At 38.8% G+C, this 26,567-nt stretch overlaps 1 protein-coding gene across 2 annotated transcripts in view; it reads left to right on the top strand.

Moving 5' to 3' along the window:
• Positions 1 to 26,567, top strand: part of CNTNAP5 (contactin associated protein family member 5) — a gene marked incomplete at both ends in the record, with an annotated part of 877,051 nt that overhangs the window by 586,575 nt on the left and 263,909 nt on the right. For both annotated transcript variants that reach the window (XM_082841270.1, XM_082841269.1), the window contains one exon: positions 21,258 to 21,377. In XM_082841270.1, the coding sequence (XP_082697396.1) occupies positions 21,258 to 21,377 (120 nt within the window). The remainder of the gene's footprint in view (positions 1 to 21,257; positions 21,378 to 26,567) is intronic.

Here is a 26,567-nt window from a genome sequence, read left to right as displayed (position 1 = left end):
AGTTATCTATTTTGTATGTAGTAGTGTATATATCAATCCCAATCCCCCAATTTATCCTTCCCCCTCCATTTCCCTCCTGGTAAACATAAGTTTGTTTTCTACATCTGTGAAGAGTCTGGTAATTTAATGAATGAGTTAGTAATTGCTCTTGATTTACACAGATTCATGATGAATAATACTCCCCCAAAGAAATACAATATCACCAGGAAAACCCAAAAAGGGAGAAAAAATATACAGAGACTTAGCATTCTGAGCAAAAGTTGAAATTATTATTTTGACTATAGGTATGCCAGTGCTTATTGGAAACTTGAGTTTTCAGCAAATGAGGCAGAATTATTAAAAAAACTCATGGTATCTGCTACTATGTAATAAGTGTAGCTTTCAAAGTTTGTTTTTAGAACAAGGTTTCTCAAGTTTTAACTTGCTAAAGAATCACCTGGAAATATTGTTAAAACAGTTTCCACAGCCTTATGCCCAGAGATTCTGATTCAGGATGGATCCATTAATTTGCATGTCTAAGCTCAGTTATGCCAGTTGCCATGGTTTGAGAACCACACTCAGAGAATCACTGCTTTAGAAGCTAAGCCCTCTGAGGTTCATGCCACACAGGCCTGAAGATTCCCACTGCTTTGCTTCCATGCACCTGGTGAGCTAGACTTAATTCAGAAGTAGATTCCTAGAAAGGTTTATATTAAGCATGTTTACATATTTATATTTTACATTTGATATATTTTTATTTTGTATATTGCAACATAGCACACTATTAAGGGTAATTACTGTATGTTTTACAGATTAATTTACTGAATCACAGAGGGTCAGGGTGATGTAATCTATAATGGGCATATAAACACAAGATTTTCAATTTGAATTTAGCAAATGGTGCTTCATTTCATCTTTATTTTAATGAAATAAACTGTGGTTTCTAAGGAGAAAATGGAATCTCCCTTAATCTTGGCTATAGTCTTGGGTGGCAATAGAGCTGAATGTGGCATCCTCTTTGCCTTTGGAGCTCATTGGAGGTCATCTGATGGCCGTGGAGCTCTATTGGGACACCATGGGCCAAATCTAATGACAGATACCAGGGGTCCAGTGCAGTGTGTCCTGGAGGTATCCAAAACACCTTCTGGGACCTCACATCCTGCTCTTTGACTTTTTTTTAGGTTTATTGAGGCATATTTTTACATCATAAGTGTCACGTATTTAAATGGTACAATCCAGTGGTTTTTAGTACATTCATGCTGTTTTACAACCATCATCAGTACCTGATTTAGACCATTTCACCACCCCGTGTACATTAACCATCACTCTCCACCCTCAGTGCCCAGCCCCCAGCCCCTACTGTTAGCCCCTACCAGCCACTAGTGCACTTTCTGTCTGTATAGCATTGCTTTGTTGGGACATTTCACATAAATGGAATCATTCAGTACGTGATCTTTCGTGACTGGCTTCTTTCATGTAACACCATGCTTTCAAGGTTCAAGTTTCACCCCTGTTGTAGCGTATATCTGTATACACCCCTGTTGTAGTGTATATCATTCCTTCCCATTGCCTAATACGATTTCAGTGTACGACTGTGACACATATTTTGCCCATTAGTTGATGGGCATTTGGCTTGTTTCCATTTTTTGGCTGTTTATGAATAATGCTCCTATGAACGTTCATGCACAGGTTTTTATGTGGACATGTGTTCTCCTTTCTACAGAGTATGTACTTCAGAATGGAATTGTTGGGTCCTATACCCCTTTTTATGGCTTTTATTTTAAAATAATTGATGGCAATTTGGGAAAAAAATGCCCAGAGGTCCCGTGTACCTTCTACCCCGTTTCCTGCAATGGGAACATCTTACGTAACTATGACACAATATCAAAACCAGGAAACTGACATTGATAAAGTATACAGAGCTTATTCAGATCCCTCCATTTTGATATGCACTCATATGTGTGTGTGTGTGTGTGTGTGTGTGTGTATGCATGTGTGTGGTTTTGTGCCATTTTATCACTTGCAGAAATTTGTGTAATCACCACCATAACCAAGATGCAGAATAGTTTCATCACAAGATGAAACCTTATGCTGTCCCTTTATGGCCACATCCACCCTCCCCCCATACCCCTATCCCTAATGTGTTTCCATTTTCACCAACCTTTTTTAAAGTAATGAAAATGTTACAGAAGGTACATCTATTTTCAGCCTGTACCACCTATGTGCAGACTGGGCCATCAAAAGATCTATTTTCCAATTTAATCCCCTGACACACTTTTTGAACTAATTTCAGCAATCCAATCAGTTTTAACATATTATTTTTTTCTTTTCTTTGCTGAAACCAGCCCAAGGCAGAGTTCCGCAAACCTACTGCACAAGAGGTTTGATAAATTTAATTAAATAAATGGATGTTAATGCAAAATGCTTCACAAGCACTTATTTAATTACTAGAATTAATTTGATCTTATTTGTATCTGTAGGCCGTGTATGTAGATCTGTAACTAAATATGCAATCATGTAGTAAATAGATTGCTGGGGACAGAGGGAGTGAAGAAGGAAATAGGACGAAACCATGTTTAAGGACTGAAAAATATGTAATGAGTAAGTTCCTTGTCTATTTCTACAGTTTTACGGTAGGAATATAAATGGTGGGGCAGAAAAACTACAGCTCTGATCTTGGTACTTGTAAAGGTGAGGTCTAAATAAAACTATTTTGCTGTCTGAATACTTTCATTATCTTTAATGAGAGTGGGCATCACAAGGATATTTCAAACTCTTCCTTAGGTAATAACTTAGCTGCCAGAACTAGAGTCAGACTATTTTCCTTAAATATGAAAACACTGATCCATCTGCTCTGTCCAGCTACATGATACATCTGTTCATATTGATAGAAAAATCTAAAGAGTCTTAATATGTCTATCATTGTCCTTTTCATCAAAGAGTACATATCTTTGTGTGTGCCTCTAATATTAGACCTTTAAATGTAGCACGAGCATTTACTACTTGCTGTTTTCAGTGGAGATAATCATTTTATTAAGATTTATTTTATTAAAGTACAGTTGATTTACAATTTTGTGTTAATTTCTGCTGTACAACAAAGTGATTTTTATATATATATATTTATATATATATATATATATATACACACACATTCTTATTCATATTCTTTGCCATTATGGTTTATCACAGGATATTAAATATAGTTCCCTGTGCTATACAGTAGGACCTTGTTGTTTATCCATCCTATATATAATAGTTTTTGCATATGCTAATCCCAAGCTCCCTATCCATCCCTCCCTCACCACCCCCCTTGGCAACCACAAGTATGTTCTCTATGTCTGTGAGTCTGTTTCTATTTCATAGATAAGTTCATTTCTGTCCTATTTTAGATTCCACATATAAGTGATATCATATGATATTTGTCTTTCTCTGTCTGGCTTACTTCACTTAGTATGATAATCTCGAGGTCCATCCATGTTGCTGCAAATGCCATTACTTTATTTTATTTTTTTATGGCTGAGTAGTATTAACGGAGACAAATTTTGACACTGATAGAGCCTCTTTTGTTTTTCCTTCATGCTTGCATGCTTCTTCCCAACAAGAAATGCGATGGTTCTCCTATAGAGGACTTCCAATGGCCATTTAGATCCTATATAAGACATATCAAGTCATATCATATACAGTTGATGGAAGTCTCTTCGGCTTGAGCTGTACTGGGCATTGCAAAGAACAAGGAAATTGCCCTAGAATGTCACAGGGTAGCTCAATTCAACCTTTAGAAACAATGGGAACACTCACCTAATATTCATTAAGCATTTACCTTTTAGATTTAGAGAAAAGTTCCTGTACTTTAGGAATTTAAGGTCTATCAGGAGAGACCAAAATGTGAATCCAAGGATTACTATACACAGTGAAAAGTAGGATAGAAATGAATATATGTGCTGAGGTTCCAGGGGACAGAGAGAAAGACTATGTAACTCAGGCTGAGGATATAGTGAGGTTTTCTGGAGGAAGGACCCTAGAATTTAGTCCCAAAGGACAGGCATATCACACATCCACATGTGACTGTGTTGTGTCTTTGTGCCCAAGCTGTTCTTGGCCCAGAAGGACCTACCTGATTCTGCATAGTAAACACCTACTCAGGTTTTAAAACTTAGCTCGAAGGTGATAACCATGGTGGTGTCTCTTCTACCTCTGCAGAAAAGATGATAACCTGATAACTAGGTAAAATATTTACATAATTCCATGCTAAAACCAACAAAACATATGTATTCAAACAAGTCTTATTTCTATTTCTATTCCTCCTCCCTTCCCTCCTGCTCCTTCTACATCACCTTTTTTTTTAATGTGGTTATCTTTTGAAAAAAGACAAATTCATACCCCCTTTCCTGGATAAACATCTGCATTTTATTTTTTAAAAAATGTTTTTTCACTGTGTAATTCCATTTACGTATAACCTTGAAATAACAAATTTATAGAAATGGAGATCAGATTAGTGGCTGTCAAGGGTTAAGGTTAAGGAGGGATGGGGGTGAGGGTGAGGTAGTTGTGAATAGAAGGACAACATGAGGGATCATGGGGTGATGGAAATATTGTGTATCTTGACTGTGTCCATGTCAATATATCCTGGTTCTGACATTGTTCTGTAGTTCTGCAAGACGTCACCGTCACCATTGGAAAAGACTGTCTTTTTTTTTAACATTTTTATTTATTTATATTTTTATACAGCAGGTTCTTATTAGTTATCTATTTTATACATGTTAGTGTATATATGTCAATCCCAATCTCCCAATTCATCCCACCCCCACCCTCCCACCCCCACCCCCACATTAGCATTTTATACATACTTTATTCTACTTTGCTTTCCTCTCATAACCATATATTCTGGAGCTCACATTGAAGGATTATGTGCCAACATGCTTCATTCTTTTTAAAAGCTTAACTATACTCTATTGTGTGGGTATACCATAGTTTATTCCTCAGTTGATGGACATTTGGGATGATTCCCTCCTTTTGCTAGTATAAATGGTGTAAAAGAAATCGTTATGAATGCATTTTGTCTTAGTCAGATCTAGCTCTTATGGCAAAACACCACAGAATGGGTGGCCTAAACAGCAGTTATTTATCTCTCACAGTTCCGGAGGTTGGAAAGTCCAAGGTCAAGATGCCGGCCTATTTGGTTTCTCTTGAGAGCTCCCTTCTGGCTTGTGGATGGCCTCCTTCTAGCAGTATCCTGGCATGTCTGAGAAAGAAAACTCCTCTCTCTTCCTATTCTTATAAGGGCACGAATCACATTGTGGTGGCTCCACCCTTATGATGTCATACCTCCCCCAAGGGCTTCACTTCCTAATAGCATCCCATTGGGAGGTTAGGGCTTCAGTATATGAATTTCATAGGGATACAAACATTCAGTCTATAAAAAAAAATTTTTGGCCAGTGTTTCTTGAACCAGGTCACTGGAAATGAGATTTCTAGGTCAAAGTGTAAATCCCATATAATTTTGCTACATAATGCTAAATTTCACACCTAGCATTTGCATGATTTTTATCCCCCTCATCCATACATTAGAGTGTGTTTTCCCCCACAGACTTGCCAAGAGAGTATGTTCTCAATCTTTTGGATTATTGCTAATTTGATTCATGAAAAATGGCAGTCCAGTTTTTTGTTTTGTTTTTTTTTTTGGTACACGGGCCTCTCACTGTTGTGGCCTCTCCCGTTGCAGAGCAAGGCTCCAGACATGCAGGCTCAGCGGCCATGGCTCCTAGGCCCAGCCGCTCCGTGGCATGTAGGATCTTCCTAGACCGGGGCACGAACCCGTGTCCCCTGCATCGGCAGGCAGACTCTCAACCACTGAGCCACCAGGGAAGCCCTGGCAGTCCAGTTTTGATTAGCATATTTTATTATGAGCAAGGTGAGAAATCTTTTCCTTTTTTTTTTTTTAATAAATTTATATACTTTATTTATTTTTGGCTGCGTTGGGCTTTCATGGCTGCGTGCGGGCTTTCTCTAGTTGCGGTGAGCAGGGGCTACTCTTTGTGGTGCGTGGGCTCCTCATTGTGGTGGCTTGTCTTGTTGCAGAGCACGGGCTCTAGGTGCATGGGCTTCAGTAGTTGTGGGACACAGGCTCAGTAGTTGTGGCTCATGGGCTCTACATTGCAGGCTCAGTAGTTGTGGCAAACGGGCTTAGTTGCTTGGCAGTATGTGGGATCTTCCCAGACCAGGGCTTGAACCTGTGTCCCCTGCATTGGCAGGCGGATTCTTAACCACTGTGCCACCTGGGAAGCCTTTTCCTTTGTTTTAGATTTATTTTAATTTATTTTTCTGTGAACGGTCTGTTCATATCTTCAAAATGTGTTTCAACATATTGTTGCCGTTTTCATCTTTATGTTAGTTTTAAAAGTATTTAAGAAATGTTAATGCTTTATGATATAAATCACATTTCCCAGTTTGTAAATCTGTCTTTTTAATTTGTTTATGGTATCTTTTGCCATCCAGAAAGTGTTTCATTTTTTAAAATATTTTCCTTTTTATTTACATATTTTTATTTTTTTAATTTTATTTATTTATTTTTAACATATTTACTGGAGTATAATTGCTTTACAATGGTGTGTTAGTATCTGCTTTATAACAAAGTGAATCAGTTATACATATACATATGTCCCCATATGTCTTCCCTCTTGTATCTCCCTCCCTCTCACCCTCCCTATCCCACCTCTCTAGGTGGTCACAAAGCACCGAGCTGATCTCCCTGTGCTATGCGGCTGCTTCCCACTAGCTATCTATTTTACATTTGGTAGTGTATATATGTCCATGCCACTGTCTCACTTTGTGTCAGCTTACCCTTCCCCCTCCCTGTATCCTCAAGTCCATTCTCTAGTAGGTCTGCATCTTTATTCCTGTCTTGCCCCTAGGTTCTTCTGATCATTTTTTCTCTTTCTTTTCTTTTTTTTTTTAAATTCCATATATATGTGTTACCATATTGTATTTGTTTTACTCTTTCTGACTTACTTCACTCTGTATGACAGTCTCTAGGTCCATCCACCTCACTACAAATAACTCTGTTTTGTTCCTTTTTATGGCTGAGTAATATTCCATTGTATATATGTGCCACATCTTCCTTATCCATTCATCTGCTGATGGAAACTTAGGTTGCTTCCATGTCCTGGCTATTGTAAAAAGAGCTGTAGTGAACATTTTGGTACATGACTCTTTTTGAATTATGGTTTTCTCAGAGTATATGCCCAGTAGGGGGATTGCTGGGTCGTATGGTAGTTCTATTTTTAGTTTTTTAAGGAACCACCATACTGTTCTCCATAGTGGCTGTATCAATTTACATTCCCACCAACAGTGCAAGAGGGTTTCCTTTTCTCCACACTCTCTGTAGCATTTATTGTTTGTAGATTTATGACGATGGCCATTCTGACTGATGTGAGATGATATCTCATTGTAGTTTTGATTTGCATTTCTCTAATGATTAATGATGTTGAGCATTCTTTCTTGTGTTTGTTGGCAATCTGTATCTCTTCTTGGGAGAAATGTCTCTGCCCATTTTTGGATTGGACTGTTTGTTTTTTTGATATTGAGTTGCATGAGCTGCTTGTATGTTTTGGTTATTAATCCTTGGTCAGTTGCTTCATTTGCAAATATCTTCTGTCATTTGAGGGTTGTCTTTTTATCTTGTTTATGGTTTCCTTTGCTGTGCAAAAGTTTTTAATTTTCATTAGGTCCCATTTGTTTATCTTTGTTATTATTTCCATTTCTCTAGGAGGTGGGTCAGAAAAGATATTGCTGTGACTTATGTCATAGAGTGTTCTGCCTATGTTTTCCTCTAAGAGTCTGATGGTGTCTGGCCTTACATTTAGGTCTTTGATCCACTTTGAGTTTATTTTTGTGAATGGTGTTAGGGAGTGTTCTAATTTCATTCTTTTACATGTAGCTGTCCAGTTTTCCCAGCACCACTTATTGAAGAGGCTGTCTTTTCTCCATTGTATATTCTTGCATCCTTTATCAAAGATAAGGTGACCATATGTGCATGGGTTTATCTCTGGGTTTTCTATCCAGTTCCATTGATCTATATTTCTGTTTTTGTGCCAGTACCATACTTTCTTGATTACTGTAGCTTTGTAGTGTAGTCTGAAGTGAGGGACCCTGATTCCTCCATCTCCGTTTTTCTTTCTCAAGAGTGCTTTTGCTATTCGTGGTCTTTTGTGTTTCCATACAAATTGTGAATTTTTTTGTTCTAGTTCTGTGAAAAATGCCATTGGTAGTTTGATAGGGATTGCACTGAATCTGTAGATTGCTTTGCATAGTAGAGTCATTTTCACAATGCTGTTTCTTCCAATCCAAGAACATGGTATATCTCTCCATCTATTTGTATCATCTTTAATTTCTTTCATCAGTGACTTATAATTTTCTGCATACAGGTTTTTTGTCTCCTTATGTAGGTTTATCCCTAGATATTTTATTCTTTTGGTTGCAATGGTAAATGGGAGTGTTTTCTTAATTTCACTTTGAGATTTTTCATCATTAGTGTATAGGAATGCAAGAGATTTCTGTGCGTTAATTTTGTATACTGCTACTTTACCAAATTCATTGATTAGCTCTGGTAGTTTTCTGGTAGCATCTTTAGGATTCTCTATGTGTAGTATCGTGTCATCTTCAAACAGTGACAGGTTTACTTCTTCTTTTCCAATTTGGATTCCTTTTATTTCTTTTTCTTCTCTGATTGCTGTGGCTAAAACTTCCCAAAGTATGTTGAATAATAGTGGTGAGAGTGGTCAACCTTGTCTTGTTCCTGATCTTAGTGGAAATGCTTTCAGTTTTTCACCATTGAGGATGATGTTGGCTCTGGGTTTGTCATACGTGGCCTTTATTATGTTGAGGAAAGTTCCCTCTATGCTTACTTTTTGGAGGGTTTTATCATAAATGGGTGTTGAATTTTGTCAAAAGCTTTCTCTGCATCTATTGAGATGATCATATGGTTTTTCTCCTTTAATTTGTTAATATGGTGTGTCACGTTGATTGATTTGCGTATATTGAAGAATCCTTGCATTCCTGCAATAAACCCCACTTGATCATAGTGTATGATCCTTTTAATGTGCTGTTGGATTCTGTTTGCTAGTATTTTGTTGAGGATTTTTGCATCTATGTTCATCAGTGATATTGGCCTGTAGTTTTCTTTCTTCCTGACATCTTTGTCTGGTTTTGGTATCAGAGTGATGGTGGTCTCGTAAAATGAGATTGGGAGTGATCTTCCCTCTGCTATATTTTGGAAGAGTTTGAGAAGGATAGGTGTTAGCTCTTCTCTAAATGTTTGATAGAATTCACCTGTGAAGCCATCTGGTCCTGGGGTTTTGTTTGTTGGAAGATTTTTAATCACAGTTTCAATTTCAGTGCTTGTGATTGGTCTGTTCATATTTCCTATTTCTTCCTGGTTTAGTCTCGGCAGGTTGTACATTTCTAAGAATTTGTCCACTTTATTGGCATATAGTTGCTTGTAATAATCTCTCATGATCCTTTTTATTTCTTCAGTGTCAGTTGTTACTTCTTTTTCATTTCTAATTCTATTGATTTGATTCTTCTCCCTTTTTTTGATAAGTCTTGCTAATGGTTTATCAATTTTGTTTATCTTCTCAATGAAACACCTTTTAGTTTTATTGATCTTTGCTATCGTTTCCTTCATTTCTTTTTCATTTATTTCTGATCTGATCTTTATGATTTCTTTCCTTCTGCTAACTTTGGGGTTTTTTTGTTCTTCTTTCTCTAATTGCTTTAGGTGTAAGTTTAGGTTGTTTATCAGAGATATTTCTTGTTTCTTAAGGTAGGCTTGTATAGCTATAAACTTCCCTCTTAGAACTGCTTTTGCTGCAGCCCATAGGTTTTGGGTTATTTTGTTTTCATTGTCATTTGTTTCTAGGTATATTTTGATTTCCTCTTTGATTTCTTCAGTGATCTCTTGGTTATTAAGTAGTGTGTTGTTTAGCCTCCATGTGTTTGTATTTCTACAGATTTTTTCCTGTAATTGATATCTAGTCTCATAGCGTTGTGGTCGGCAAAGATACTTGATACGATTTCAATTTTCTTAAATTTACCAAGGCTTGATTTGTGACCCAAGATATGATCTATCCTAGAGAATGTTCTATGAGCACTTGAGAAAAATGTGTATTCTGTTGTTTTTGGATGGAATGTTCTATAAATATCAATTAACTCCATCTCTGTCCATTGGTGAAAGTGGGGTGTTAAAATCCCCTACTATGATTGTGTTTCTGTCGATTTCCCCTTTTATGGCTGTTAGTATTTGCCTTATGTATTGAGGTGCTCTTATGTTGGGTGCATAAATATTTACAATTGTTATATCTTCTTCTTGGATCGATCCCTTGATCATTATGTAGTGTCCTTCTTTGTCTCTTGTAATAGTCTTTGTTTTAAAGTCTGTTTTGTCTGGTATGAGAATTGTTACTCCAGCTTTCTTTTGATTTCCATTTGCATGGAATATCTTTTTCCATCCCCTCACTTTCAGTCTGTATGTGTCCCTAGTTCTGAAGTGGGTCTCTTGTAGACAGCATATATATGGGTCTTGTTTATGTATCCATTCAGCCAGTCTATGTATTTTGGTTGGAGCATTTAATCCATTTGCATTTAAGGTAATTATTGATACGTATGTTCCTATTACCATTTTCTTAACTGTTTTGGGTTTATTATTGTAGGTCTTTTCCTTCTTTTGTGTTTCCTGCCTCACGAAGTTCCTTTAGCATTTGTTGTAAAGCTGGTTTGGTGGTGCTGAATTCTCTTAGCTTTTGCTTGTCTGTAAAGCTTTTAATTTCTCCATCAAATCTGAATGAGATCCTTGCTGGGTAGAGTAATCTTGGTTGTAGGTTTTTCTGTTTCATCACTTTAAATATGTCCTGCCCCTCTATTCTGGCTTGCAGAGTTTCTGCTGAAAGGTCAGCTGTTAACCTTATGGGGATTCCCTTATGTGTTACTTGTTGTTTTTCCCTTGCTGCTTTTAATATTTGTTCTTTGTATTTAATTTTTGATAGTTTGATTAATATGTGTCTTGGCCTGTTTCTCCTTGGATTTATCCTGTATGGGACTCTCTGTGCTTCCTGGACTTGATTAACTATTTCCTTTCCCATATTAGGGAGGTTTTCAACTATAATCTCTTCAAATATTTTCTCAGTCCCTTTCATTTTCTCTTCTTCTTCTCGGACCCCTATAATTCGAATATTGGTAAGTTTAATTTTGTCCCAGAGGTCTCTGAGAGTGTCCTCAATTCTTTTCATTCTTTTTTCTTTATTCTGCTCTGCAGTAGTTATTTCCACTATTTTATCTTCCAGGTCACTTATCCGTTCTTCTGCCTCAGTTATTCTGCCATTGATCCCTTCTAGAGAATTTTTAATTTATTGTGTTTTTCATCACTGTTTGTTTGCTCTTTAGTTCTTCTAAGTCCTTGTTAAACGTTTCTTGTATTTTATCCATTCTATTTTCAAGATTTTGGATCATCTTTATTATCATTATTTTGAATTCTTTTTCAGGTTGACTGCCTATTTCCTCTTCATTTCTTAGGTCTGGTGGGTTTTGCCTTGCTCCTTCATCTGCTGTGTGTTTCTCTGTCTTCTCATTCTGCTTAACTTACTGTGTTTGGGATCTCCTTTTCGCAGGCTGCAAGTTCATAGTTTCCGTTGTTTTTGGTGTCTGTCCCCAGTGGCTAAGGTTGTTTCTGTGGGTTGTGTATGCTTCCTGGTGGATAGGACTAGTGCCTGTGTTCTGGTGGATGAGGCTGGATCTTGTCTTTTTGGTGTGCAGGTCCACGTCCGGTGGTGTGTTTTGGGGTGTCTGTGGCCTTATTATGATTTTAGGCAGCCCCTGAGCTAATGGATGGGGTTGTGTTCCTCTCTTGTTAGTTGTTTGGCATTGGGTGTCTTGCACTGTAGGATGCTGGTCATTGAGTGGAGCTGGGTTTGGCGTTGCGATGGAGATCTCTGGGAGATTTTCACTGTTTGATATTACATGGACCTGGTTGGTCTCTTGTGGACCAGTGTCCTGAACTTGGCTCTCCCACCTCAGTGGCACATCCCTGATGCCTGGCTGTAGCACCAAGAGCCTATCCTCCACATGGCTCGGTATAAAAGGGAGAAAAAAAAGAAAGAAAGAAGAAGATAAAATAAAGTAAAATAAAATAACGTTATTAAAATAAAAATAATTATTAAGAAAAAAATATTATTTTAAGTAATAAAAAATAAAAAATGGACAGAGAGAACCTCAGGACAAATGGTAAAAGCAAAGCTATACAGACAAAATCACACACAGAAGCATACACATACACACTCACAAAAAGTGAAAAAGGGGAAAAAATATATATACCGTTGCTCCCAAAGTCCACTTCCTCAATTTGGGATGATTCGTTGTCTATTCATGTATTCCACAGATGCAGGGTACATCAAGTTGATTGTGGAGCTTTAATCCACTGCTTCTGAGGCTGCTGGGAGAGATTTCCCTTTCTCTTCTTTGTTCACATAGCTCTCGGGTTTCAGCTTTGGATTTGGACCGACCTCTGCGTGTAGGTCGCCTGAGGGCGTCTGTTCTTCGCTCAGACAGGACGGGGTTAAAGGAGAAGCTGGGTCAGGGGCTCTGGCTCATTCGGGCGGGGGGAGGGAGGGGTACGGAGTGCAGGGCAAGCCTGCGGCGGCAGAGGCCAGCGTGATATTGCACCAGCCTGAGGCGCGCCGTGCGTTCTCCCAGGGAAGTTGTCCTTGGATCACGTGACCCTGGCAGTGGCGGGCTGCACAGCCTCCCGGGAGGGGTGGTGTGGACAGTGACCTGTGCTCGCACACAGGCTTTTTGGTGGTGTCAGCAGCAGCCTTAGCATCTTATGCCCGTCTCTGGGGTCCGTGCTGATAGCCGCGGCTCGCGCCTGTCTCTGGAGCTCCTTTAAGCAGCGCTCTTAATCCCCTCTCCTCGCGCACCAGGAAACAAAGAGGGAAGAAAAAGTCTCTTGCCTCTTCGGCAGCTCCAGACCTTTTCCCGGACTCCCTCCCGGCTAGCCGTGGCACACTAGCCCCTTCAGGCTGTGTTCACACCGCCAACCCCAGTCCTCTCCCTGGGATCTGACCGAAGCCCGAGCCTCAGCCCGCAGCCCCGCCCGCCCTGGTAGGTGAGCAGACAAGCCTCTCGGGCTGGTGAGTGCCGGTAGGCACCGATCCTCTGTGTGGGAATCTCTCCGCTTTGCCCTCCGCACCCCTGTTGCTGCGCTCTCCTCAGTGCCTCCAAAGCTTCCCCCTCTGCCACCTGCAGTCTCCACCTGCAAAGGGGCTTCCTAGTGTGTGGAAACCTTTCCTCCTTCATGGCTCCCTCCCACTGGTGCAGGTCCCGTCCCTATTCTTTTTTCTCTGTTTATTCTTTTTTCTTTTACCCTACCCAGGTACGTGGGGAGTTTCTTGCCTTTTGGGAGGTCTGAGGTCTTCTGCCAGCGTTCAGTAGGTGTTCTGTAGAAACAGTTCCACCTGTAGTTGTGTTTCTGATATATTTATGGGGAGGAAGGTGATCTCCATGTCTTACTCTTCCGCTATCTTGAAACTTTCCTTTATTTATTTTTTAATATAAGTAAGTTCATCTGTATTTTCTTTTATTGCTTCTGGATTTTGAATCATTGTTAGTTAAGTTTTTGCTACTTCCAGGTTATGAAGAAATTCTTTCTTATTTCAAATATGTACATATTTGATTTTTTGGTATTTAAATCCCTTGTTTGGAATTTGGTCCTGATCTGTGGTATGAGGTGTGGATCTGATTTTATCTTTTACTATGTGGCTTCCCAGTTATCCCAGCACCAATTATTAAAAAGTCACTTTTTTCCCTATTGATTTGAGCTGCTTCCTTTATCATATACTGAATTTCCCTGTGCACCTGAATGTCTTGGATTTTCTGTTCTGGCTATTGTTCTCTTGATCCATGCATCCATTTATCCATCCATCCATCCACATTAGATATAGATCCATTAAAGCTGGCCTCACCAGCTCTGCTTTTTCAGTGTTTTCCTTGCTCAGTTGACTAGCTTGTTCGTTCTTCCAAATGAGCTTTATAATCAATTTGTGTAGCACAAACAAACAAAACAAGCAGACAAACTCAACACCTAATGGTCTCTTGGTTAACACTGTGTTAAATATATACATTAACTATGGGAGAAATGTTATCTTAAGAAGATGTTCAGGTTTATTTGTGTGTTTAGGCATATGTTATAGTTTTCTTATTTTGCTGTTGAATGTTTCACATAAAATTTACACTTGGGGATATTCCTTCCTTTCTCCCTTTCTGCCTGCCTTCCTTCCTTCTTCCCTTCCCTTCTTCTTTTGTTTCTTCTTCCTGTCTTCCTTCCTTCTTTCTTTCTTCTTTCCCTTTGATATTGTAAAGGAGAGTTCACTATCAATATTTTCTAACTAATTTTGCCTGTAATAGAGGAAAGCTATTGATTTCCATATGTTAATCTTATAGCTTACAACTTTTGTTTTTAGTTATTTTACACTGATTATTTTAGTATTTTTAGATATCTGATTATCCATGAAAAGAGTATAACTTCTTCCTTTCTAATTTGTATGCCACCCGTTGTTTTTTCTCTTCTAATTTCGATGACTGAAACTCTAACGCAATGTGAAATATTAGTAGAGATCATGAAGATGCTTGTTTTTGTTCTTTTTCTGACCTGAGTGGGAAATTCTAGTGTTTTCATGTTAGTTATCTTTTAAATGAATGGAGAGATCATATCATTTTTCTCCTTAGCCCTATTATGATGACTATATATAGAGTATATTTTCTAATATTGAACGATGCCTGCATTTTTGGATTAAGCCCCCCAAATGGTCATAATTTCCTTTCTAAATATGCTATCGGGTACTGTTTGCCAATATTTTTGTAATTTTAAAATTTGTATTCATAAGTGAGGCTGTAATTTTTCTTTTTGTGTGGTCTTGTCAGGTTTGGGGATCACCTTTATACTTACTTCATATAACACATTTGGAAGATTTTTGGAGAAGGATAAGTAGCATTAAGGATTATCTGCTCTTTAAAGAATTATCTAAGGAAAAAAATTGGATCCTGCTGTATTTTTTTCTTATGGAGTCTTTAAATATCTTTTCTCTTTCTTTTATAGGAATTGGTCTTTTAAAATTTTTTATCTGTATTGGGATTAATTTTGATGAGTTTAAGAGCCTGAATTACTTGAGATCAGAACCATGTCTCTTTTGTTTACTTTCTCAGAGGCTAGAGTTAACTGAAAAATCAGTAGTCTTACAATATGTGTGTATAGAGTACTTGTTATATAGTGTGTTAGGCATGTAGTAGAGAAAGAACAATTTAATCAACAAGTAGCATGCTTGTACTTCCTGGAAGTGTTGATGAATTGAACATATGAATTTACTTTCACTTCCTCCTAACACTTCACATAAACAATAGTAATCGATTTTTTTAATGGTCCTGTCAGTCAGCAGCTGATCCACCTTGCCCCTTACTACTTCCCAACCTTCAACTTTAATAATGAGGTGATCATAAGAGATGAAAGGTGCACCTGGCCAGGAGTTAGGGAGGCTAAAGGAGGAGATAGCCCATCTGGAATACCAGCTGGCTTGGCTGCCCCACATTTGCAACTGAAGTCAGAAGATAAGCAGCAAGGTGTGTCATCTGCAACAGCATCTCATACCCTGCATCGACCTCACAGGCGTAAAATGAATGCGTGTGGTGTCACTTCCACCTTCCAAATCTCATGTAACATATCCCTCTAAATCAGACTCTAGCAAGACCAAGGGAGAAGCCCTGCAGACATTAACATGAGGGTTTCCCACGGAGTTGTCCAGCCACTTAACCCTACAATAAAGCCTATGGAGGGCAAACCACAAACGTTTGCTTAGTGCTGACACTTAGTGCTGACCACTGTTAAATACAAGAGGACCACACAAGATTACCTGACATCCCAGAAAAGAGTCTAACATGCCAGATAAAACAGAGACCAAAATAATCACAAAACAAGTGAGCCAATTAAGCATGTGAGCACATAAACACACACACACCCCTACCTTGGAGGAAATAATGTACACAGAAAGAAGAAAATTTTCTAAAAAACTATATTACAATTAATATTTTCAGAGATTTTAGAGATATATTTCATCAATGAATCAAGAATTGCATGCTGTTAAAAAGAGAGTATTCAGAGGTGGTGGGGGGTGAGGAAAACCTCCAGGGGATTTAAACCTGGGAATGACCCAATGTCCTATGATGGCTTAACTGTTAAACATGCCGCCAGTGAAACAGCCAAAACCTGGGAATGACCCAATGTCCTACGATGACTTAACTGTTAAACATGCCACCAGTGAAACAGCCAAAACCTGGGAATGACCCAATGTCCTATGATGGCTTAACTGTTAAACATGCTGCCAGTGAAACAGCCAAAACCTGGGAATGACCCAAATGTCCTATGATGGGTTAACTGCTAAACAAACTGTGGTATATCCATACCATGGGATGCCACTCAGCAATTAAACAGAAATAAACTATTGGTGCATGAAACAACTCAAGTGGATTTCGAGGGAATTATGCTGTGGGAAGAAGCTAGTTTCAAGAGGGAATGTCCAGCATGATGGTGGGGAGATGGCCAGAGGAGACAGCTATGTGCCAGGTTGGATGCATACCAGTCCAGATTGCCACAGGTCAGAAAGATCCAGAAGATAATTTTTCAAAGAAGTTGAAATCCATAGAATACCTGAAATGTCCAAATATTTAAAAAATAATAATAATTATTAGAGGCATTTTCAAACATACACAAAAAGATAGAATAGTATAATTGTCCCCAATGTACCCTCCCCTGTTTCAGTATTTATCAGTAGGCTACCATTTTTGTTTCCACTATGCCCCTCTTTGTTTTCGATGAAGTATTTTAACAAACAGATTGTGGACATAATCATTTTACTACAAATCCCTAAGTATGTATCTCTGACAAAGATGAACGTTTTATCTTTTAGAACATAACCACACTACCATTATCATAGCCAAGCAAAATTTTAAACATATTTAAAGATACCAAATCTGATTTTAATTTTTCTGGTTCTCTTAATTTTGTCTTTGCTTTGTTGGAATCAGGATCTTGACAAGGTCCATACACAGTGTTTGACTGATATGTTTCCTGCATTTCTATCCCCCTTTTTGCCATTTATTTGTTGAAGAGACTGAGTCAGATGTTCCCAGAATCTGAATTTAACTGATTGTGTTTTTATAATGTTGAGTGTGTTTCTTTACCTCTTACTGTGAGTTAGTGTTTAAATCTCAGGGCTTGATTAGATTCAACTTCAAATTTTTGGCAAGAATGTATCTTAGGTGGTGCTGTGTATTTCTTATTACCTCACGTTGCAGGCATCTTGATAATCACTTTTGGGTGTGTTGAGATTGATCGGTGAGTTTGGGTATTGTTAATTTAATCCATCCACTAAAAAGGGACCCCCTCAACTTTTCATCTAATGATTTAGCAGTCCTTCATAATTATTTTCTAATTCTTTATTTCATTGGTCTTTATTTCATTCCGCTGAGGGCAGAATCATGAAATGATTGTTGTCTTAAGTCAGTTCTGGAGTGGTCTGTAATGTGGCAATGCATAACTGATAACGCAGGTACTAGAGATGAAACAAGATTACCAAATAGTGGTTATTGTTGAAGCTAGTTGTGATATCAGGTTTATTTTATTACTCTCTGTGCTCTTTGCATGTATTTGGATTTTTTGTGATAAAAAGTTAAGAAGAAAATACTGAATTTAAATATCACTTGAAATAACTTGTAGTTAAATTCATTTAGTTTCCTTTCCATATTTATGAATTGCACCTTTTCTTCTAGTATATTTAACTTTGTTTTTTTGTTTTAAAAAATATTTATATTGATTCAAAGTTAAAAATATGGCATATTCAGAAAGGCCTAGTTTCTGTCCCTGTCCCCTTTCTCCCATTCTTTCTCTCTTCATAGGTATCCATTTAAATTAGTTTTCACCTGAATATTTTGGAAGGCATTTTAGAGAGTTGTTAGTGAATTTGTAGTTAAATTTGTGATATATACCTAGAAAATAAGGCAAATGAGAAGAAGAGTAAGACAGTTATTAATTTCTAGAAAAATGAAATTGTGCTCAGGAAAGGAAACAACCACATTCGTGAATAGCATGCTTTCTGTTGTATTAGCATAAACAGTAATGATTGATCTAACTAAAATTGTGATCCTATTATATTGGCAGCATGTGGAAACCGAAAGTTCTTTGTATGTGGGGAGAGGTGATGAAAAAAGCTAAATTCTCATCTTTCCTATTGGCAAGTGAATAGACGACCTATAAGTATGGAAAATCAAGAAGGAGCAGTATAGACATACAATTTAGAGATACAATAGTCAATACCAAAGAATAAGCTAGGAAGTAAATGTCATCATCTCTGCACAGAAGGGAGGTAAGGCCTATTGGTTTTTCTTAACAAGTCTTGTGATTCATGAAAAAAAATTAAGTAAGCAAAACACTGACAAAAAATAAGAGGTGACATAGCATGAAACAATTTAACATTAATGATAATAATAGTTTATATTTATCAAGCACTTCCTACGTGCCAAGTACTATGCTAAGTGTTGAACGTGGATTATCTCTGAATCCTTACTTCAGTTGTATGAGATAGACTCTTTTTTTATGCCTGTAACTGCATGAGAGAATTAATGCTTTGAGAGTATATTAGCTCTTTACTGCTGCATGATGAATTACAGCAAAAGTTATCCTCTGGAAACAACAGACATTATTACTTCATAGTTTCTGTGGGTCCTTGAGCAACTTGGCTGGGTAGTTCTGGTCCAGTCCTTTGGGGCTGCCTTCAAGGTGTCAGCCAGGGCTACTGTCACTTCAGTTAAAACTCTGGAGAGAAGCTTCCAGGCTCATGATGTGGACCTCTTCAAAGGGTTACCTCAGGACCTAGCAGTCGGTTTCTCTGAAAGCAGGTGCTCCAGAAGAACCCGAGTTGGAAGCCATGTGTCTTTTTACAACCTGGTCTTGACAATGACATCATCTTCTGTCAGAAGCATGTCAGTAAGTCTAGACCACACTCAAGGGGAGGGCGTGAATGCCAAGAGGTGCTGATGAGTTATCGTAGAGGTTGCCAGGTGTGTTATCAGATTGTGACACACACCTTGGTGTGTTATCAGGTTTAGGCCAGGTTTAAGCTATATGTTATGCTCAATATGCAGGGTGCAAACTGACACTCCCATGGACCCACAGCTTCAGAAACAGTGTATGACTGCAAGGGAGAATTACATGAGTACAAGGATCACCTTGAATTCACTCTAATTTATACAAAGTCAAAGCCTCTCAAGCTTTAGAACTTTATTTGTAATGAATTATTTGAAGCACCCCTCACACTTGAGCATGTCAAACTACAGCTTCGTATTCCTGGACTGGGACATTAGTCACAGGGGCATGGTAGTTAAGGTGAGGAGTTAGTGCTCTATCTTTAAAACTGTTAGGAGCCACTGAAGTGTTTTCAACACAGGAGGATGACATAATATTGGACGCGTACCTGCTGCTCTGAGCTACATTATTTTGTCTCAAGCATCAGGCAACATTCTACTTTCTCATGTGTGAAGCAGCAGATCCTCCTTTCCACCCTACCAAATTCATGCATGTGGGTGTAATGAGATTTATAAATTTATTTTACCTTCAGACTGTTCAAAGTATCCCATCTCAGGACAGCTGTGTCTGCCCCTCTCTGAGCACATAAAGATCTTTATGGCTGTAACCAGGCTACGAGCTTTCTAAGGCACAGACTCATTGCCACATCCTTGGTCTGTTGTTAGGTGGCCACCACACTGTTGACACATATGAGGAACTCAGTAAATGCTTGTTAAGTCAAAATGGACTAAACTTGATTGGGCACCTACTATATGTTAGTTATTGTGCTGAGTTCTGGGTATATAGAAATAAGACCATGTCATTTTACTTTATAAATGAAAAGTCATGACTGTATATTCAGTTTTACATTCACTAATCAAACATTTTGTTATTGAGGTATAGTTAATGTACAATGTTGTGTTAGTTTCAAGTGTACAAAAAAGGGATTCAGATATACATATATATATATATATTATTTTTCAGATTTTTTTCCCTTATAGATTATTACAAAATATTGAGTATAGTTCCCTGTGCTCTCCAGTAGGTCCTTGTTGGTTATCTATTTTATATTTAGGAGTGTGTACATATTAATCCCAAACTCCTAATTCATCCCTCCACCTCACCCTTTCCCCTTTGGTAACTATAAATTTATTTTCTCTGTCTGTGAGTCTGTTTCTGTTTTGCAAATAGTTCATTTGCGCATTTTTTTAGGTTCCATATATAAGTGATATCATATGATATTTATCTTTCTCTATCTGGCTTACTTTGCCTAGTATGATAATCTCTAGGTCCATCCATGGTGCTGCAAATGGCATTATTTCATTCTTTTCAATGGCTGAGTAATATTCCATTGTATATATATATACACACACAACATCTTCTTTATCCATTCCTCTGTTGATGGACATTTATGTTGCTTCCATGACCTGGCTATTGTAAACAGCACTGCAATGAACATTGGGGTGCATGTATCTTTTTGAATTAGAGTTTTCTCCAGATATATGCCCAGGAGTGGGATTGCTGGATCATATGGTAGCTCTATTTTTAGTTTTTTAAGCCACCTCCATACTGTTCACCTTAGTGACTGCGCCAATTTACATTCCCACCAACAGTTTAATAAGCGGGTTCCTTTTTCTCCACTCCCTCTCCAGCATTTATTATTTGTAAATTTTTAACTTTTGATCTCCCACTGTGAGTGTAGCATTCTGCTAGATGCTGGAACATAGCCTCAAACTACACACTGCCACCACTCTTAAAGATTCTGTAACTATTGCAGGAGACAGAACAGTGTATGATGCCCTAGCTTCACAGCTGTGCAAGTGTAGTGGAAGGACAGACACATCAGCATAGGGAAGGGCTGTTTAAGAGGGAAGGGGAGACATTTTGGAGGATGTAAACTCGGAGTTGTTTAGAAGAATGAACATTAGGATGAATGGAGGATGCAAGCCCATCAAACATTGGGGCACTAGTTTGTTAAGGCTTGGGGAGAAAGTTGAGGTCATAGGAGAAAGGAAAGAAATCACAATTGAAAGTAAATATAATAAGTAGGAGTTACTGATCCTCCAAAGGGATATGCAGAGACAAGCCAAGTTTCTTCTCTGCTGCCTTTGTATCTTTCCAGCCCTCTATGAGCAATCCTGCGAGGTGTACAGGCACCACGGCAACACAGCTGGTTTCTTCTACATCGACTCAGATGGCAGTGGGACCCTGGGACCTTTCCAAGTGTACTGCAACATCACAGGTAAGGGTGCAGAATTCCTACTCACGCTTCATGTCACTACGTGATGCAAAGGGAAATCCACTGGAAGGGGATACTTGTATAAATAAAAATTTAAAGGACCAACTTCAGGGGGGAAATGGTATTTAGGTAAATAATAGGATTTAGCAGCTAGGTTATTTTCATGAGAGAAGAAAACCTGTTAATGGTCTTGACAAGGTTCCACTGAACCAAGAATTAAATATCAAGCGTTTTCTGCAGGGCTGAACAAGGTCATGTCTCTCTTAAAATGCAAAAACAGAAAGAGAAGGAAAATAACCCAACAGACAAAAAAACAAAAGTTAAAATCAATAGAAAGCCCTGATTCAGGAAGTGGGAAAGCTTGATTCAGGTCTGGCTCTGAGGACCGTGTGACTCCGAGGGTCACTGTGAGCTTCAATTCTGCATCAGTGAAATGGAAATAGTAGTTCCTGCCTCTTAGAGTTGTGAGGATGAAACAAAATCATCTGTATTGCTGTAACTAGCCAGGGTAGTTATCCCGCAGATGCCTAACCAAAACACTGAGCTATTTCTATTTTCCCTGGCAATCTCATAATATCTTGCCACTTTTTTCTAAAGTGCCTACGGACGTATTAAGAGCCAATTATTACATGGGTTTAGAAGCAGCATGTGATCCCTAATTTATTCTTAAAAAAATAATTCCACACCCCAAACCTGATGTAATCTTTATTTAAAAATATAGCAATGCAAGCACTCCCTCTGTTTAGAATGTCAGTTGGCACATACACATTTTTTGTTTGTTTGTTTGTTTTGAGCACTGGCCTTCGGAGACACCAGCAGAATCATGTAATGAAGAAGAAAAGTAGGAACCTATTAAGGCTCTTTGAGTCCTCAGGCCCCAGACTTCACTGCAACAGGGTGACCACATCTGTGGAGGTCTGTCTATAGTCAGACACTGTCCTGGCCACACAGGATATGCAGAGAAATAAGGCATAGTCATTGTCATTCATGAGGCAGTAAAATCAGGGAAAATAGCATGCAGATTCACAGGTAGAAATGCAAGCAAGCCATTGCCAAAATGGTGATTGAGGACATTTAGCAGTAATTTGCCCATCTGAATACAAAAGGCTACAGGTTTTCTGCAGAAAATGGTAGTTACATGGAATTGGATGCCATTTCATTTCATTTCCATCATACTTCATCTCTTCAAGAAGTATGCTAGCTGCTTCTCAATAGCCCTATAACATAATTAGAAATCGCGTTACTGTTTTCTTTTCACGGTTGTGCCAGCCTATAATGTTCAACAACCTGGTCAAGTAGGCTTCTCCGTGGATCTTGGTTATTTTCAAAATTAATTAACATATGGCTCTCTGGGGAATCATGCTAAAAATAGACTTTGCAGACCCAGAAATTCTAAATTCAGTAAATGTACTTCTATTGAGCTTTCCAAATGATTCTGATGCAGTTTGTCCCCAGTCCACAATTTACAAAAGAAGGAGGAAGTGTTTTGCTTGCAGAACAAGGCAAAGGAGATCAGTGCCTGCTGAGTGATGGGTGTGACAAATAATAAGAGGATTTGTGGTAATGGCATCAATGACTTAGCTCCTACCATCTTTGGGAACTGAACTGAGAGTTTACAAATATCATCTCTTTAATTCTTGGCAACAAAAATATGAGGCGGATATTTTTAACTCTATCTTACATAGAAGGAAAGAGCACATGAGAATTTCATGACTTGCTTGAGATAATAAATCCTGGGACTAATAGTCAAGACTCAGGAAGCAAACAAGACCTTCTGGTGCAGCAATAATCTATATCACTAAAACATTAATTGGATACTTTGTATTGCTTATGTTTTGCTTGAAGCCATGCTTTTATTTTTGTTATAAAAATAATCAATGCTAATTGTGGAAACTTTAAGGAAAAGAAGAAAATTCTGAAGAAATGTTAAAGTCACCTACAAACCGCAATCCAGGGATTGCTATTGATATTTGATTGTTAGAATTTCCTTGGGACTTTTTGCTATGAATGCATATGTGTGTTTTTCTATGAATGTATAGGTTCTTAAATGTATATTTTTACACCATGCATTTAAGACACAAGCATAGACATCCTATTTTCATTAAAATATATAGTTTGAAATTAAAATGCATACATTAAGTATAGCTTGACAAATTTAACTCTCCAAAATAATGTAAGTAGAATGACACTGATTCATAGATGTCATTTACATGAAATGCTCTGCCTCTCTTTGGAAAGACTTCTCTCGGGATTTATGTTTGATATTTTGTCCAGGAATGGCTAAAGATGAATGTTTATGTATATTAAATGTTGTCGTTTTGCTGATGTGATGCTGAAGGCATCAGGACCTCTGAGTTATGTCCCAAAATTGGTAGGGTGCATTGTGCACGATTGGGGATTTTTTTGAAATATGCTTTTCTGGTCACATGCAATTGCAAACTATATAGGTGTTTGGTTTTGGTTTTGTTTTCTTAAAATACTTGTAAAAGTAAAAGCCAACTTCTGTGTAGGCGAATTACATTCATATTTAACTGACAAACATTTTTAATGCCTAAATATAATGATAATGAAATACATAATTTTTTATTTGTCAGTATTAACTGTTCTTAAATTGAGTGACTTACGACACTAGGAAAAGTGTGACAAAGTGGTCCAGGGAAGAGAGGAAGGGGGAGGGAGAGGAGGAGGGAGGGAGGAGAAGGGGGAACGGAAGGAGGGAGGAAATGGCCAGAGAAGACTTGCTGTGTGTTTAACTCCGGTTTCTAAGAGCACAAAGCCACTGGTCTCTGCACTTTACAGAGGTATTCCTGGGGCATAACACAGAGAGTGTAAACCAAGCTGGGACGCAGGAAACCTGGGCTCTCTCCCTTACTGCTCTTTGTGCCAGTCGGCTGGGTGCTCCCAGCCTGGCTGTGCATCTCAAAAATAAGGATCTGGAGCTAAGTGGTCCCTCAGGCCTCCCTCATTTAGAACTCCCTGCGAGATCATTTGAGGTTCCAAAGAAAAGGAGACGTTTCCCCTAAGTCTGCAGATACTTGCAAATGGATGTCATCAGGGTAAAGGGTGGGTTTTAGTTGTGGAAAACTGTAGATCTGAATCCCAGCTGCCTCGCATCTCTCTTTACAGTGTACCCTGGGGGTAGTTCCTCATTTCTATAGGTGAGGTGGCACCTTGCCCCTCCGGGGTGATTTAAGTCTGTGCATCTTACCTACCACGGGGTGATCCTGGGGAGATGAGGGCCACAAGTGCTCAGCGAGCAGCTGCCCTCTTTGGTGTAAGGCAGTGTGATCTCTGCATGGGGACAGTAGGACAAATTATAGGAGTAACTTAGGGGGTGACTAGGCTTATCGGTAAAGTGGACTGAATCTAGGCTTCTACAGGTTTCGACAGGGTGCCATAACCCGGGCTGCATTCTGACACTAGGGGGTAGGAGAGAAGGATGAGAAAGATAGAGTTAAGTTTCTTCAGGAATACACACTTGGCCTACTTTTAACCTATCTCTAAATGATGTACAGTTCATTTCAGCTCAATGTAAATTTGCACATTTCAGGCACTGCACAAACTGCAAAGGGTACACAATCGTGTCTGTCTTAGTCTCTTTGGGCTGGTCTAGCAACGTTCTGCAAATTGAGTGGCTTCCAAAAAAGTATATTGTCTCACAGTTCTCGAAGGTAGAAGACCAAAATCAAGGTGCCAGCGGGGCCACAACCCCTATGAAACCTGTAGGGGAGTCTCCTTCCTGGCCTCTCCCTAGTGTCTGGCAGTTTGCTTGACCCATGGGTGCTCCTGGGCTCCTAGAAGCAGCCCCTCGATCTCTGCATCCCTGGGACTGTCTCCCTGCTTCTGTGTGATTACATCATAGTGACATTTTCCCCTCACATGTCTGTGTGTCTGTTTCCTCTTTTCTTATAAGGACACCAGTCATGTCGGCTTAGGGCCCAACCTAATGGAGTATGACATTATCTTAATTTGATTACATGTGTGAAGAATCTATTTCCCATTAAGGCCTTGCACATTCACAGGTACAGAGTATTAGGTCTTTAAGCGATCATTTTGAGGGACACAGTTCAACACATAACAGTATTATTTCAGTCTCGTCCACAGGCTAATCATGGAAAAGACACAGCAACAATTAAATTATCTTGACAAGGATAGCGCATGTGTAGTGTGTGTTGAGAGCCCACAAGAGGGGCCCCTAAACCAGTCACTCGTGGAAGAGCTATCAGGCAGGCAGGAAACGTCGCTAAGAGCTGGATGGAGGGTAGGAACTGGCCAGAAGAAGACACAAAGGGAGGCATTTCCAGGAAGAGCAAATGAATGTCAGGAACAAGGTTCCAGGGTCCCTTGATCCTGCACGTTTGTGGGGACCACCCAACTCACCAGGATGAGTTGCTAGTTTAGAACACTGAAAAATGCATGTACCTGAATGACTAGAAAATAAAAGGATCACAGTGACTTGATTAGGGACAAGCAGAAGTTTCTGAAGATCCATGATCTGAACTATAGTTTCCCAGCAAGGAAATCGGCTATCTTAATTCCAGGGAAAAGAAGATTTTTTTTTTCAATTTAATTTAATTTTTACTTTATATTGGAGTGCAATTGATTTACAATGTTGTGTTAATTTCAGGTGTACAACAAAGTGATAAATATACATATATCCATTCTTTTTCAGATTCTTTTCCCATACAGGTTATTACAGAATGAGTAGAGTTCCCTGTGCTATACAGTAGGACCTCGTTGGTTCTCTATTTTATATATAGTAGTGTGTATACGTTAATCCCAAGCTCCAGTTTTTATCAGATCATTTTTGAGCATGCCAGACTATTTAGCTGACCCTGAAGGAAAGATGAGCAACTTTCTGAGTACCAACAACAAGCCACCATCCTCAGGTTATACATGGTCTTTAGCACTGTTCCCCTCTCTGGAGGACCAGATCTGGCTTACATTAGGAACTGTTTACAAAGGGATGAATGTACAAGAAGAAATTATGGGAATATACTGTACTATAGAGCTAGTAACAAAGGAGATGTTCCCACCATCAGGCCCATGGAGGTGAGGGGAGGGCATTTCGCCAGAGCAAGAAGGAGGGCAGGATGTGAAGAAGCCGTGCCTTGAGGCAGCTGTGATGTGTTTGGGAACAGCCATCAAGGAGCTTGGGGAGTAACCTCAGTCTCTCCTCACCCCTTCCAGTCT

Source organism: Leucopleurus acutus, assembly GCF_964270905.1.
Source record: "Leucopleurus acutus genome assembly, chromosome: 6".
NCBI lineage: Eukaryota > Metazoa > Chordata > Mammalia > Artiodactyla > Delphinidae > Leucopleurus > Leucopleurus acutus.
This window is presented reverse-complemented; position numbering and strand designations above follow the sequence as displayed.